Source organism: Pan paniscus, chromosome 4, assembly GCF_029289425.2.
Source record: "Pan paniscus chromosome 4, NHGRI_mPanPan1-v2.0_pri, whole genome shotgun sequence".
In the NCBI taxonomy this organism is placed as follows: Eukaryota; Metazoa; Chordata; class Mammalia; order Primates; family Hominidae; genus Pan; species Pan paniscus.
Genome location: NC_073253.2, coordinates 24,521,132 through 24,535,671, shown reverse-complemented (window position 1 = coordinate 24,535,671; position 14,540 = coordinate 24,521,132). Strand labels below are relative to the sequence as shown.

Genomic DNA, 14,540 nt, shown 5'->3' with positions numbered 1-14,540 from the left:
AAGATGGCTTGGGAGAAATATAACAAAATAATTACATAATAAAGCCATAATTTTGTAGTATAATTATTAAGAAACTTCAGCATGATTTGAGATACACATTGCTATTTTGAGGATGTCAAGGAAGCCTACTCTGCCTTCCCATAACTCTTTTGATATTGTACTATCAAAGATAAGGCTATTGGTTATGCTACTGCATTGAGTTTGACTCTGAATACAAGTCTTATAGTCTTGTAATCTTTTTTTTTTGAGACAGAGCACCACCACACTTGGCAAATTTTTGTATTTTTTATAGAGATAGGGTTTTGCCATGCTGCCCAGGCTGGTCTCAAACTCCTGGACTCAAGCGATCTTTCCACCTCACCCTCCCAAAGTGCTGGGATTACAAGTGTGAACCACCATGCCTGGCCAATATGGACATATTATTTGGGATGAATTTGGCTACAAGTAACAGATGATGACTCAAAGATATCTTAAACAAATAGATTTAGTTCCCAGATTAACTAATTCAGTGCCTTAATGGTGTTGTCAGCAGCCCAGGCTCTTCTCTTTTTATCCTCAAGGATTTTTTTCCCTCAGCTTTGTTTGTACATGGTCTTAAGTTGGCTCTAGCAACTCTAAGCATCACACTAGCAATGTCCAGGCTTGCCAGGGGAAAAGCTCTTATTTGAGTCCAGTTTTAACAGCAGTGAGAACTTTCTAAAAAGCCACCCAAAATGTTTTCCCTTGTGTCTTTTTGATCAGAATTATATTCTGTGTGCTTTCATAATTAGTCTGTGTCTTGGAGAAGATCCAGATAGAAATGCAGAGAGACAAGCACTGAAAGAGCAGCAAGGATTTATCTTTCCGAACATTGCCCAGCAGTCCCTGACATATACTAGTTCATTGGTTGTTTTGTAGAGATGGTGGGAGTGAGGCAAGTGGGCGCAGGAGTTCCTACTATATTGCTCAGGCTGGTCTCTAAAACTTCTGGCCTCAAGCGATCCTCCTGCCTGAATCTCCTAAAGTGCTTGAGTTACAGCTGTGAGTCACCACACCAGCCTGACATACAGGAGGTTTTAATAGATATTGGTTAAGTAAATAAATACACAGTATTGATCTGATGATATCCTCCAATAATGAGATGTATTTTTGCTATGTGTCAAGTTCATACTTTCAAGTGCCATACCATATTTTTCTAGCCATTTTTAATAAAAATTATTTTATTTATTTATTTTGAGATGGTGTCTCTCTCTGTCGCCCAGGCTGGAGTGCAGTGATGTGATCTCGGCTCATTGCAACTTCCGCCTTCTGGGCTCAAGCGAGTCTCCTGCCTCAGCCTCCTGGGTAGCTGGGATTACAGGCACCGTGCCGGGATAATTTAAAAAATTATTTTAAAATATGGCATATTCTTTCTTGCCTTCACTTAGGATAGTTTAACACAACACTCTCCAATAGAGTTTTCCAGGTCGACGGGGATATTTTACACTGTCTAGTGTGGTAGCCACTAGTCACCAGTGGTGCCTGAGCCCTTGAAATATGGCTTATACAAGTGCAAAGATGAATTTTTAAGTCTATTTCATTTTAATTAATGAAAATTTAAATTTAAGGCTGGGTGCTGTGGCTCATGCCTTTAATCTCAGCACTTTGGGAGGCCAGGAGTTCGAGACCAGCCTGGGCAACATAGCGAGACCCTGTCTGTACAAAAAGTAAAAAAAAAAAAAAAAAAAAAATTAGCCAAACATGATGGCACATGCTGTAGTCCCAGCTACTCAGGTGGCTGAGACAGGAGGATTGCTTGAGCTCAGGAGTTCAAGGCTGCAGTGAGCTATGACCATGCCATTGCACTCCAGCCTGGGAGACTGAGCAAGACCCTGTCTCTTAAAAAATAATAATAATAATAATGAAAATTTAAACTTAAATACCCACATGTGACTAGTGGCTATTGTATTGAACAGCGTTAAGTTCAACCACCCTGTTTATCTGGAGGCTAGTCTCCTGGCAACCTCACCACTCTAGAATAACTCCTTTCCCCAACTTTTATACTGTAAAATGCTTGGTACTGACTTTTGTTCATACTAGAAATCTTTTTTTTTTGAGACGGAGTTTCGCTCTTGTTGCCCAGGCTGGAGTGCAATGGCACGATCTCAGTTCATTGTAACCTCCACCTCCAGGGTTCAAGCACTTCTCCTGCCTCAGCCTCTCGAGTAGCTGGGATTACAGGTGCCCGCCACCATGCCCGGCTAATATTGTATTTTTGGTAGAGACGGGGTTTTGTGCCTTTAGCTTATTAGTAGCAGTAACCAAAAGGCATTATGCTGAGAAGAGAGTTGCAGAAACATGGGAATCAATAGTGATAAGCAACAAAAAGTACAAAAAGTGACAAGCACAGCAGTTAGGTTGATGCAAAAGTAATTGCAGTTTTTGAAATTAAAATTAATTAAAATTGTTGCCAAAACCATCATTATTTTTGCACCAATCTAATACATTAGGTTATATAATAAAAAAAAAAGCCTAAGCTAAAAAGCTAATAGTGGATTTAATAATGAAATAATGATAATTTGGTTTTATTTGGATTTATCTGTAGAGAAGGCAGACAGATAAACAGACAATTTGTAAATATTTTAAGGAAAATTTCATGAGAAAACATACTAATACTTGTCTTGTGAAAGAGTAAACTTATTTGGAAAGTATCTCTCATTCTTAAGTGATGCCAAATAATAAAGATGTTTATAAACATATGTAATGTATATATGTAATTTATGTACAAACATTTCATATGTTTATATGTATACAAACTTTCAAATATTGTAGAGATAGATAAGAGAATCTGTAGTCAAGTGTGATAATAAAAGACTTTAGCTGTTCTTTACCAATTAGATGTTCTTTTAGAACCGAATCTCTAATCTACATAGTGGTAGGAAAAAAAAGAAAAGGCAAATTACTCGATTAGCTGCTTGTTTTATCTACATCATTGCCAAGAAATCTGTTTTTTAAAAAAACTGTTCAGAGTATACCTTTAAGTAATACCTGGAATTGTGATACTTTATTTTTTAAAATTTTTATTTATTTATCGTTTTTGTTTTTGTTTTTGTTTTTGGAGACAGAATCTTGCTCTGTCGCCCAGGCTGGATTGCAGTGGTGTGATCTTGGCTCACTGCAACCTCCACCTCCAGGATTCAAGTGATTCTCCTGCCTCAGCCTCCCGGGTAGCTGGGACTACAGGTGCGTGCCACCATGCCCGGCTGATTTTTTGTATTTTTAGTAGAGACAGGGTTTCACTGTGTTAGCCAGGATGGACTTGATCTCCTGACCTCGTGATCTGCCCACCTTGGCCTCCCAAAGTGCTGGGATTACAGGCCTGAGCCACCACGCCCGGCTATACTTTATTTTTTTAAAAATCATTCTATTTATAGTTATAACACTTTATGCTTTGTAATTTGCATATTTATATTAAGGAATTTCAACCAAAAAGTTTCTGCAATTAAAAAAATGATTTCTAAGTTTAAATAGATGTTAAATATAGCTATTTAATTTCAGATGAAAAAATAAAAGATAAGTATTTAGTATATAGTGTCTTAGAAACCTGATAATTGAAATAATTGTTTCTTTAAATTTTAGGTATTCAATATCCTCACCCAAGCCAGATGAGTTTCCCTAGACTAGGACCCAGCCTGTTTGAGGTTTTATCAATATTATTCTCCCCTACGTAAAAAACGCATCTAGATAACTATGATGCGTTATAGTTACAGGCTGGTAGAATCTCACCTATCTTCCTGCCACTGGCTTTGAATCCTGAACTGCCACCAGGTGTCATGCTAGCATTTTAATTGAAGCCTAATATACTTAATTAAATATTTCTGAGCTGGTCAAATTTAGTATACTAAATGTATATCATGAAACAGGAGTATAATAGAGCATTACTAAGTTAAAGGAAAAGGCTATAAGTAAGCTCTTCTTGTGCACTAGAAAAAAGTTGACTTGTGTATGTTTCCTTGCTGAGCACTAATTCCTTGCCTCGCATTGTTATCCTCTACCACAGTCAACTTACAGCAGAGCACATATTTGTGATCATGTGCCTTAAAATGAAAAAGAAAACCTTGCAAGGCTTGCTTTAAAGTCAGTATATTACTCACACACACACACACACAGACACACACATGCACACATACATGCACAGGCATGCACATTCGCACACTCAACTTAAGACTTGAATTTAAGCTGGCTTTTATCATCCTAGGGAATTCAAAGTATGCATTACTTGAGTTCTGAGCATCAACTCCAATAGTATATAGACTACCTAAGTCAAGATGCACAATATCTAGCATGACTCTGCAGTTCCTGAAGATACACTCTGTACTTGTGTGGGTGGATTTTGCAGCCAGACCCAGGACCTACACACCTGTTCCAGAACACCCCATGGAAGCCTTCCCAAAAAACAGATTGCTCTAGATTTCTTGGCCAAATTTCTAGGCCAAAAGCCTTGACTAATGCAAAGCTTCCCTTGTTGTGGAGAGCCTTGTCTACCTTGTTAAAATTTAAAAATATAACTCAAATGGTTTCTCAAAAAGAAGTTATGAGAAAATGAGTAACAAGACCCCATGTGGACCTTTTGCAGATGCCCAGTCCACTTATGCCGACATGCAGTGTATTCTGAAAGTTTGTTCCACAGCTTCAAAAGAAAACAAAATGTTAAATGAGTGCAGTGCCTCCTGTTTATTAACGAGGCATTGATATAACTAAACGAGGTAAAAATGCAAAGCACATGGCAAAGCAGTATACATATGTCAATTGCTGTTATGTTTCAGTAATCCTTAGACAAAATAACCCTACTGAGAATAAGAGTGGGGTAAAAGCTTAAGTGAAAAAGCAAATAGGTTATCATATGCAGCACATTTAAGTCTTAAAAGGCAGAAAATATTTTTAAAACACATGTATACCCTGCCTTTAAAAATCTAACATTAAAAGAAATTTATATGAATTGCAAGATAAAAGATTTGTTGGATTAGTGCTAAGGTTCTAACTATCCCTTTGAAGTAGTGTAAACAGGTGAATTCAAACAGACTCAAAGATAATAAGAATAATTTTCTTCATACAACTTAGAAATGTAGAAGTTTAAGTTAAAAGTCATTGTGGAGAAAATAGCACACTTTCTTCCTGGTTTGGGCATCCGGTATTGCAAAGTTGCCTTTAAAATTCATAACTAACACTATTGTAATTACAGAACTATTTCTAGTAGATAAAAAAGGGGTAATTACCAAACCTGTGTTTTGGTAGGACCAGTCAAAATTTTATGACTGAAAAATCCTATTCACATGCCTGAATATTGGGCTTAACTGGTAAGTGTAAAGATCTTACTTGTCATGGAAAATGGAGTAGATTACAATTGCCATGTCATCTTTTCCAGAGGTACTGGGCAGAGGCAGGTGGCAGACCTGACATGCCTAGCTGCCCCCAAAGATTCTTGCTATGATGCTGTTAGAATCTTCATGGATTATTAAACCATATGTGGACTTTTTTGTTCCTACAGGTCTTTGCTTGGCTGTTCTTTCCCATATCTTCTGTGCCAGGTACTCCATGTTTGCAGCTAAACTTCTGACTCACATGATGGCAGCCAGCTTAGGTACACAGGTAGGAGAGCACTGGCATTTATGATTTATCGTGAGATGTTTGTGTTTCTTCTTCTTTGGTTCTTGAACTGAGTGTAAAAGTAAAGTTTAATCTCAACTTAGTTGAAATAAACTTGTTTAGTTTTGCAGTGGAAGAGAATGGGGACAGGAGAGTCATATAAGGAGAATCAGGCCTAAAATGCTTCTTTCTACAGAGAAGCACCTTAATATCATCGCTTACAAAAAAAAAACTTCTTATCACAAAGCATCTTATTGTCAGCTAATATATGCTGAATGTATTTGTAATTTATATATACATTAAAATTAACATATTTTATTAATCTATTTGAAATATGCTGTGTTATAAATTATGTTTAGGGCATTAAGATGATATAAACTTTTAAAGCATCTGGACACTATGTATTGTTTCTTATAATAGTTTGATAGAACATTTTCTTTTGAAAAATCAGTTTTCTATGGTAGAAGAAACTGTGTGAAAAACAATGACTTATTAGCACACAATTTAAAGTATCTAGTTTAAAGCACCGTGTAAAGCACAGAAACCAGAACAAAAGATGAAATTAGATGCTTTTTCTATCCATACGGTGTTTATAGTCTAGAAAAGTAGATGTACATATAAATAACTAATTCAGTGTGATGTGTGAACATAGACCATTTGCAAACTACTCTGTGAAAATAGATGAAGGCTTAATTCATTTTTTTCATTTTTCTCTGAAGGTCAAGAAAGTCTTCATAGAGGAGATGATATTGAGCTGGGACTCAAATGAGTGAAAATTCAGTTTGTTGATAAGGACTAAAAAGGGCCTAGACATTTATATAGGCAAAGGAAAAAAAGCATAATCACTTCTACTTTAAGGCTGAAATTATAGATCCAGGCAGAAAGAATATTCTATATAATGCTCTTATTGAGATAATTTTTAATATTGTTTTATAAAATTAAAAAATCCCACTTTTCTGGATGGGGAGACACTTCTGCAATGCAGACAATACTCTATTGATTGGGTGCTGGTCATATGTGTGTATTTATTGTGCTGTAGACATGATTTGCACAGTTTTTTAGAATGCTAAAGTGCATTTATTGAACTCTGGATAGAACTTGAAAAAAATAGCATTTGTGGTGGAGCTGAAATATAAAATGGAAAGTTATCTTAAACATTGGGATTCTGTCACCCTTTTTTGTTCTAGGAGTGAAAATGACTGTAAATTCCATAACTCTGTTTTTCAGGGAATAATTAAGTGCTGGATTCTAAGCAGAGGTCTCTGATTGGTTTTTTAAAGGCCCTATGAGCTATGAGAAGTAGCAGTGGTTACCAAAGGGGCTTGCTTTGAATTTCACAAGGCTATTTATATTGCCTTTGTAACCTGCCTTAGCTGTCTGATCTCGCCTTTGCTTCTTGAATCTAAGATCTTGGAAAACCCGCCTTCCATAATTAGAGTTTACTTGGCTTTATTCACCACCCACTCTGGTGATTTTTTGGCAGCAGAATTTGTACAAGACTTAATTATAGCACTATAGAATTACAGACAACTCCTCAGTGTCCTAGCAGACAAATTTGCTCATGTCTAGGGATGTGAAAGACAAAACCAGGATTTCTATGTTGGAGCATTGACTTTTGATTCATATTGTACTTAACATTAATTTTGGACAAAACGGTTAGTCATATCCATGTTTTTCAGTATATTTTTAGAATAAATGAAACAATGTGGCATGAAAAATCATGTAGTGTATGACTTGTGACATGAAATAACTAAAAAAGTATTTTCATAGCTCTTTTTTGGCAGGAAGAATTGGTATGTTATTGATAGAAAATAGTTTATTTCAAAATGCTTTATCTACTTAGATTTAACAATACCCTCTGAGTTAAGAATAGTTATCTCCCTTAAAACCTTTTAGCTAAGGCTTTAAAAAATTCCTAGACCCCCCAAAACAAGAAGCTGACTACAGTAAGTTGGGCTCCCACGCTATCTAAATTTTAAAGTCATGTTTATAGCTCCAGTTACAGAATCTTGCCAGCAGGAGTTATTACAGTTCCAGCCTTGGATCTTTCATTTGGGATCCTCTGTCAATGTTATATTGTCATTTTTGGAGGTTAAATCAACTCTAGAGAAGTCTTAAAAAAATGCAGGCTTGGCCTGTGGTTCTTTAACTAAGAGGGAAAATTCTATAGCTGACCTAGAGTGTTTGAGTTGTGAATACTTTGCAGACAAGTCTGCCAAGACCATTCATTTTCAAATCTTTATTAATGAACTAGGACTAAGTAGAATGGCTTTTGTGGAGAAGGAAAGAATGGAAATGTGATAGTCCTGGACTTCCTTTTGGAGCAGTGTGGTATAATGGGTCCGTGAATCAGAAAGTCAGGAAAATATGCTCGTCCAGCTCTACTTTCTACTTCTAGAAATGTGTAGACTATTATAACTATAATTTATTGTGTGTGTGTATATATGTGTGTGTGTGTGTGTGTGTGTGTGTGTGTATTTTTTTTCTTGATTGGAGGAATATGGATACAAATCCAAAGATTATTCCTGCTTTAAAAATCAAGATTCTGCTTGAATCTGGAGTTTGTCATTATAGCACCCTTGAGAATCATTGACTATAAAATACCAGTAGGTGGCAGTAGAAGATTTATTTTTCTCCCTTAAATTTATCGGTCTCTCTTTAGCCATGATGGCGTTCAGTAAAAAACTTGAGAGATGCTTTCATAGTACTTCTTTAACTGGGCAAGAGGGTATTTGCAGCATAGCAAATACACATTTGTGGTGTCCTACCTTTCTCTTTTTATCCTCTTTATTCAGAATTTAATTAAATGCAAATGTACCATAAGAAAGATTGTACTCCACTGGCTTTGAATATATCTTTCTACTGCTTATATATGTTTAAATTCAGGGACATAAAATTAGCTTCATCATTATATTTATGAGCATTAAGTGTGTTATTGATACAGAAAAATGTTTTTATTATGTCATAGAAGCTTTGAGATAAAGGTCTCTATTTTCAGTTTATCAAAAAATGTACATATTTCTTCAATACCAAGTTATTTTTTCTCACTTATATAAATGAAAATGATTAAATGACAAGAAATTGTGGGGCTCTTCAAGTATGATGTGAAGAAACAGCAAACAAATTTTCATGGTATTGGGTGATATTTCTGAGAAAAACATCTAATTATATCTTTGGGATTTTTATCTTTGAATCACATTGCCAACCCATGTGTGCCCTGATAAGGCTGGTAAACAACTAGTGACAAAGAGCAAGTTTGCAGTTCAGGGTTCTCAGTTCTGGAGGTTCTGTCAGGAAAAGCAATCCTCCAAATCTAAAAAAAGAACAGAAGTTTCCTCATAGAAAACATGATGAAAAGATAGAACTGTATTTACTCTGATTAATAATACTTAACAAGGGAAAATATTTGTTTTTCTTCTCTATGGTTTGTTATTTGTACAGCATAAACACATTTTCTGAAACTAAATAGCAAATTCATCTAGGAATGTGTATAAGTCCGTACATTAACCAGCAAGACTATAGCTTAGGGGCCTATTCTCTGGAATTTAAAAAAGTTGGACCGTTACTGTCTTTTGATCACTTTCTCATTCTGCAACATTTTGGGATGTCATTTTGCAATGTCCTGTTTCCCAGGGAGGATCCTACTCAGACACCCTTGCGAAAAGATTCTGCTTTAATCTGGAATTATGTCATTCTCGCTTTGAGTATCTAGCATCTTTGGGAATCTTTGTGCATGACTAAAGGCAGAAGTCCTGTGTGACTTCCCAAATGCTGGCTCCTTCTGGATACTATGAATCCTGGTTTCTGTTCCAGCAGCTTGCGCTGTTTTGTTGAGATTGCCAACTCAAGAAAGTCATTGTGTGAGTAAGGCTTGAAGACACATATGTAACAAGCATATTTTAATCAACTGAAGCAGAGTAAGATAGAGATGGTAAAATGTTCATCAGTCAGAAAAGAATTTTCCTTAGTTGGAAGTTTTTGTTAATCACTTATTAACCAGAATATCCTTTGTTATTTCTACTTTTTTGCTGAATAAAAAAGTATGTAAGCGTTTAAGTACAAGGATCAAAATTAAATCTTGCTTTGAAGATTAGGAAATTGAGAAGTAGAGGGTCATTTTTCAGTAGAACATTTATGATTATATGTTAGTGGAGATATAAATGGATCAAGAAAGTAGCAAGGAAAGTGTTTCCTAAACTTCAATGCAGGCATCTTGTTAAAATTCAGGTAGTGCATCAGTGAGTCTATGGTGGGTTTCCAGATCCTACTTGTTAAGTAAGGTATTAGATTAGCTATATTATGACCCCAAAACATCTCTGGTTGTTGTTGTTGTTGCTGCTACTGTTGCTGTTATTATTATTACTAAATCCATATAATCAAGCTATTTTTCTTAGTATGAAATTTTATTTAAGAAATCCCATTAATTAATTTTTTTAGTTTCATTTCAAATATTATTGCCTTTAAAATGACTGCACACTTGTATCTTTCCCTCATTAATGAAAGGCTGCTGCTGTGTCCTTCTGATTTTTTTTATTTCTTTTTTCTAAGAAAGGGAAAGGTCCTTAGGCAAGTGGACTAAGAGATAATTTAGAGTATGAACAAGGCCTTTATTCTGGTCATTCTCATAGCATTTGACAATTTGTAAAACTTCTCAGTGTTGTTTTGGACATAAAATAAACTACTAGAAAGAAGATATAACTAGTTCCCCTGCCCCAAGTTCATTCTTTTCTACCAAGATCCTGTAGGTGCCCTCCCCCCACTAGAATGATATTGAGTATGTAAGCCTTTTTTTGTACAATTAACTGTATTTAAATGTGTCTTTATGTAGAGATTGGGGTATTTAACTGTATCTTTTCTTCATGTAGAGATTAGTTGGGTGAATATGAATAAAGACATTCTGCACACAGATATGAATATACATTTAAGTTGAATTTATTAAACTATTTGACTCAATTTAGGTATGCTCAATGGCATGGTGAAAATATTATTACATTCATGACTCAGTGACCATTCAACATTCAATTGTGAAATTAAACCAAAAAACTGAGCCAAACCCGCATCTCAGGTCAAGACCATTATTCATCCAGCAGTTCGACCACTTCCATCTCATCTATCATATGTACAATATTAAGATTGTGCAATGAGAAATACCAAGCAAGATGCATACACGCACACAAAGCGTGTAAATAATAACCTAAAACACTAACCTCATAGTAAGAACCAAGTATATACAGAGAAAAAAATCTCTTCCTCTGTAGTACTGCATAGGCTGAGAATAAGGGACCCCAGTTTGCAAAGTCTCTGTGGAGGAAATGGAATCTGACCTGGTTGTTGAAGAATGTATAAGATTTGAAGACTTGGAATGTGACACATTCTAGGCAAGGAAAAGAACAAGAACAAAGACATCTAAGTTATAGTGATCCTGGCTGCTTTCACTTGAGTAAGGCTTGCAGATCCCACAGAGAAATAGGTAAGTTTTGACTGCAGGTGAGGCAGCTTCCCATTGTCTGAGAACCATGAGGAGTTACAGAGTCACCAATGGAGTTAGTCCAAAAAGTCACAATATGAAAGGAGTATTTTTAAGGATTAATCTGGCAATGAAGGATTAAAGGAAAAATGGACTAAAGAAGGTAAGAGGCTCTAATTAGGGAGAGTAGAGATGTTGGGTGGACTGCTTTTACCATCATCCGATTAGGATGGGTTCTGAGCTTAGACAGTGGTAATGGCAATGAGAATTCAAAGGAAGGAATAAGGACTAATAAAAATATCTTATTTTGCCTTATTAAATTTCTGCACTTTTCTTGTCTGTCTTTAAATCAATAAAAAAGCCACATTGCAAATTTTATTTACTAAACATTAATGTAATATTTATTACATATTACAGGAGGTAGGGATTATGAGGTAGGTACTAATATTATTCTCATTTTACAGATTAGGAAATTGTGACATAAAGAGTTTAATTACTTGCCATAGGTCACATAGTGGTAAGTAACAGAACTAGTATTTGAACACAGCAGCCAGCCTCCAGTCATTTTTAAAACTGCTATACTAAGTTGCTTCATAAATGAGGAATTAATGAAATTTACTCTGTCACCAAATGAGAGAGAAGATTTTTAAGGTGACTGTGAAACTAGTGGTTTCATTTGACTTAAATACGAAAGTGGAAAGGTTTAATAATTGGAGAACGATATGTGCAATTTTGAACATGAGGGGTTTAAGGTTTCCATAGCATGGAGATTTAGATGTTATCTACATAAATGTAGAGCTTCTTGACACTTTAAAATAGGTTCTCTGAGACAGGTTGGGTAGAGAACCTGTGTATCTAGAATACATATAACTAATGTCATTAAGGGCTGGGCTTTGTGGCACTGAATTTAGTGATTTACACATATTGCATTATTTACTCTTATAACAACCAGATGAGATGGGTACTGTTATCATCCCTAAAGAGACTAAGAGATATTCAGTTACCTACCCTAACCTACATAGGTAGAACATTGAAGGAAGAAGAATTTGAAGCCAGATGTGTCTGGCTCCAAAACTCACGTATTTAGAGACCACGCTATGTGGAATGAGAAGGATCACTACAAGAGGATTGGAAAATGTTAAAGTTTTTGAAGCCAAAGAAGGAAAAAGGTTTCAAATGGAAAGATTTGAGCATCATGAGGAGATTAGTCCTCAAATTTGGCAAGAACAAGGTCCCTGGAAACTTGGAGAGAAATGATGAAAATTAGAAAAGGTTAAAGAGTAAATGGATAGGAAGAAAATGGATGAGGCTATCACACCACACCTGTGAAGTTTGTCAATGAAAGAAGAAGGCAATCAAAGCACAGGAAGTGGGGAACAATTCTGGTGGCTCTGATCATAGGTTTGCTGCAGGGAATCTGGCCCCTGGGGCTGCCACACAAGGGGCAGGTCTCCCCCATCTCCTCCACTAGTATTTTCTTTCCTTGAAAGAGAACTTCCTGTTGAAGTTTGTTGAAAGGGTAATAGGAATTAGTAAGTTTCTCTTTGATCCATGTGTTTATTTATATGTTGTGATTAATTTGAATTTTTTAGGTCTAGGCAAGTGACTCCCTGCTAATGCACCTAACTTAATCACCTTATATCTAGGAGAAAATTAGAGCTCTAGTTTGAGCTTTCTTTTTCCATTTCTTGAATCCAAATTTCTGTGATGGCCTTATATTTTTGGTATTGTTACTATTGAACTTTATGTAAACTTGCAATCAATCATGAAACAAATTTATAATTAGCAATTATCAAATAATTATATAAGTCATTCTACAACCAAAAATATTAATATTATGCTATTCACAAGTGTGTGCTTTGGAGGATTACAATGATTTTGGTACTCAAAATAGAGTGAAATTTGCATATTAAGGTATTGAATTCCCCAAAAAAATATTATTTTATTTTTGCTTTCTTTTTATTTAAGGCTACATTTTCCTTTATGTATCAAATTTGTCTTTCTTAAAGTCTCTTAATAATAAAATCGAATTCCTTTTCCTCAACAAGCTTTCAAAATTCAGCTCAAATAGACTGTTCTCACTACACTGAAAATAAGTGGACACTAAAGATACAAAAATAGTATCATGGTCACAATACTGGGAAATTCAGACTTTCCCAAGTGCTGAAGTAGCAAAGCAACAGAAAGAGTGAGTAATATTCTGAATGAGGCTACAGTGACATTATCATGTTTGCAACATAGCTTTTGTTACTAGGAAAATTTGTGAGGCAAATCCAGACTTTACCAAAAAATACCAGTTTGGAACCTTTTATTACAGCTTAAGTAACATAAACTATCCTTGACCTTTAAAAGCCTTCCTTCCTTGATGTCCCTGACTAGGCAAAAGCAACATATGAAAAAAGTTGTTTTTATGAATATTTAATGAGAGCTCTAAAGAACTGTAACAGATATGGAGCGTAGGGGGAAGTGTCTCAGTTTTGGAATTAGAGAGACCGATGGGGTAACATCTGTCAACTACAGTGGGAAAAAAATCACTAGGAAAATAATAAGAATGCCTGATTTGCAGCATTGTTGAGAAGATACATAGTGGATCATGTTCAAATGCCCAAGACACAAGATCCGAGGAAGGAGATTTCAGAAGAGGAGGGCAAGGAGGATTCCTGCTACCTCACGACATGCAGAGGCCCTTCAGGTTCTGCCCTGAGTTGAACACTGAATCCTTCCAGAGAACCTGAGCCCCGGAGCCTGCTTTTCTGTGCTTCAGGCTTTCTTAAATCAGCTGCAAGGGAGGGGAGAATTTGGGACCCCACCCTTTTTCAATAATTGGCTCTGTCAAGCCTGTAACTGTGCCTTTCATTGTACTATAGGTAATGTAGACCATGAAATTTGTTTCCGTTGGTCTGCATTATCTGTAGTGGACATCATCAGTAATTTTGTTTATAGTTTTTAAGAGTTTTTTTTCCCTGATCTGAGTATTTTCTAAGTGTTTGTGTCCTCATTGCTTGTGTTGAATTGTTATAACCTTAAAAATTGGATATATATAATATGCTTGCCTATCTAGAAAATTATATATATGGTGTGAGCTTGTGTGTGTGTGTGTGTGTGTGTATACATTTGAAATTTGAAATAGACTTATATTTTGAAATACAGAGATACTTGGCTCCATAGCTGAAGGGCTAGAGCACTGGTCTTGTGAAAATACAGAGACACTTATTTAATGAAACAGTACTGCTAAGGACGATGATAAACACTTGATAAGTTAATTCCAGCACTCTATGGCATAGTCAGTATATGTATTATTGCCTCTGCATTGTGTGTAAGAAATCTGAGACACTAAACAATTCTGTGACTTGCCCCAGGTCTCAGATCAAGTAAGTCTATCTCCGAAGGGTGTTTCCATAACCCCTTCTCCACCCCTTTACAGAGGAGCCCTCAGAGACCTCGGTAGTGCTTCTTCCCTCCACTTCCT

General features: G+C 35.8%; 1 protein-coding gene across 3 annotated transcripts in view; it reads left to right on the top strand.

Annotated features, from left to right (window-relative positions):
- The window catches only part of ADGRV1 (adhesion G protein-coupled receptor V1), a 602,883-nt gene that overhangs the window by 300,221 nt on the left and 288,122 nt on the right, over positions 1 to 14,540 (top strand). For all 3 annotated transcript variants that reach the window (XM_003822773.3, XM_055112209.1, XM_055112210.1), the window contains one exon: positions 5,507 to 5,607. In XM_003822773.3, the coding sequence (XP_003822821.2) occupies positions 5,507 to 5,607 (101 nt within the window). The remainder of the gene's footprint in view (positions 1 to 5,506; positions 5,608 to 14,540) is intronic.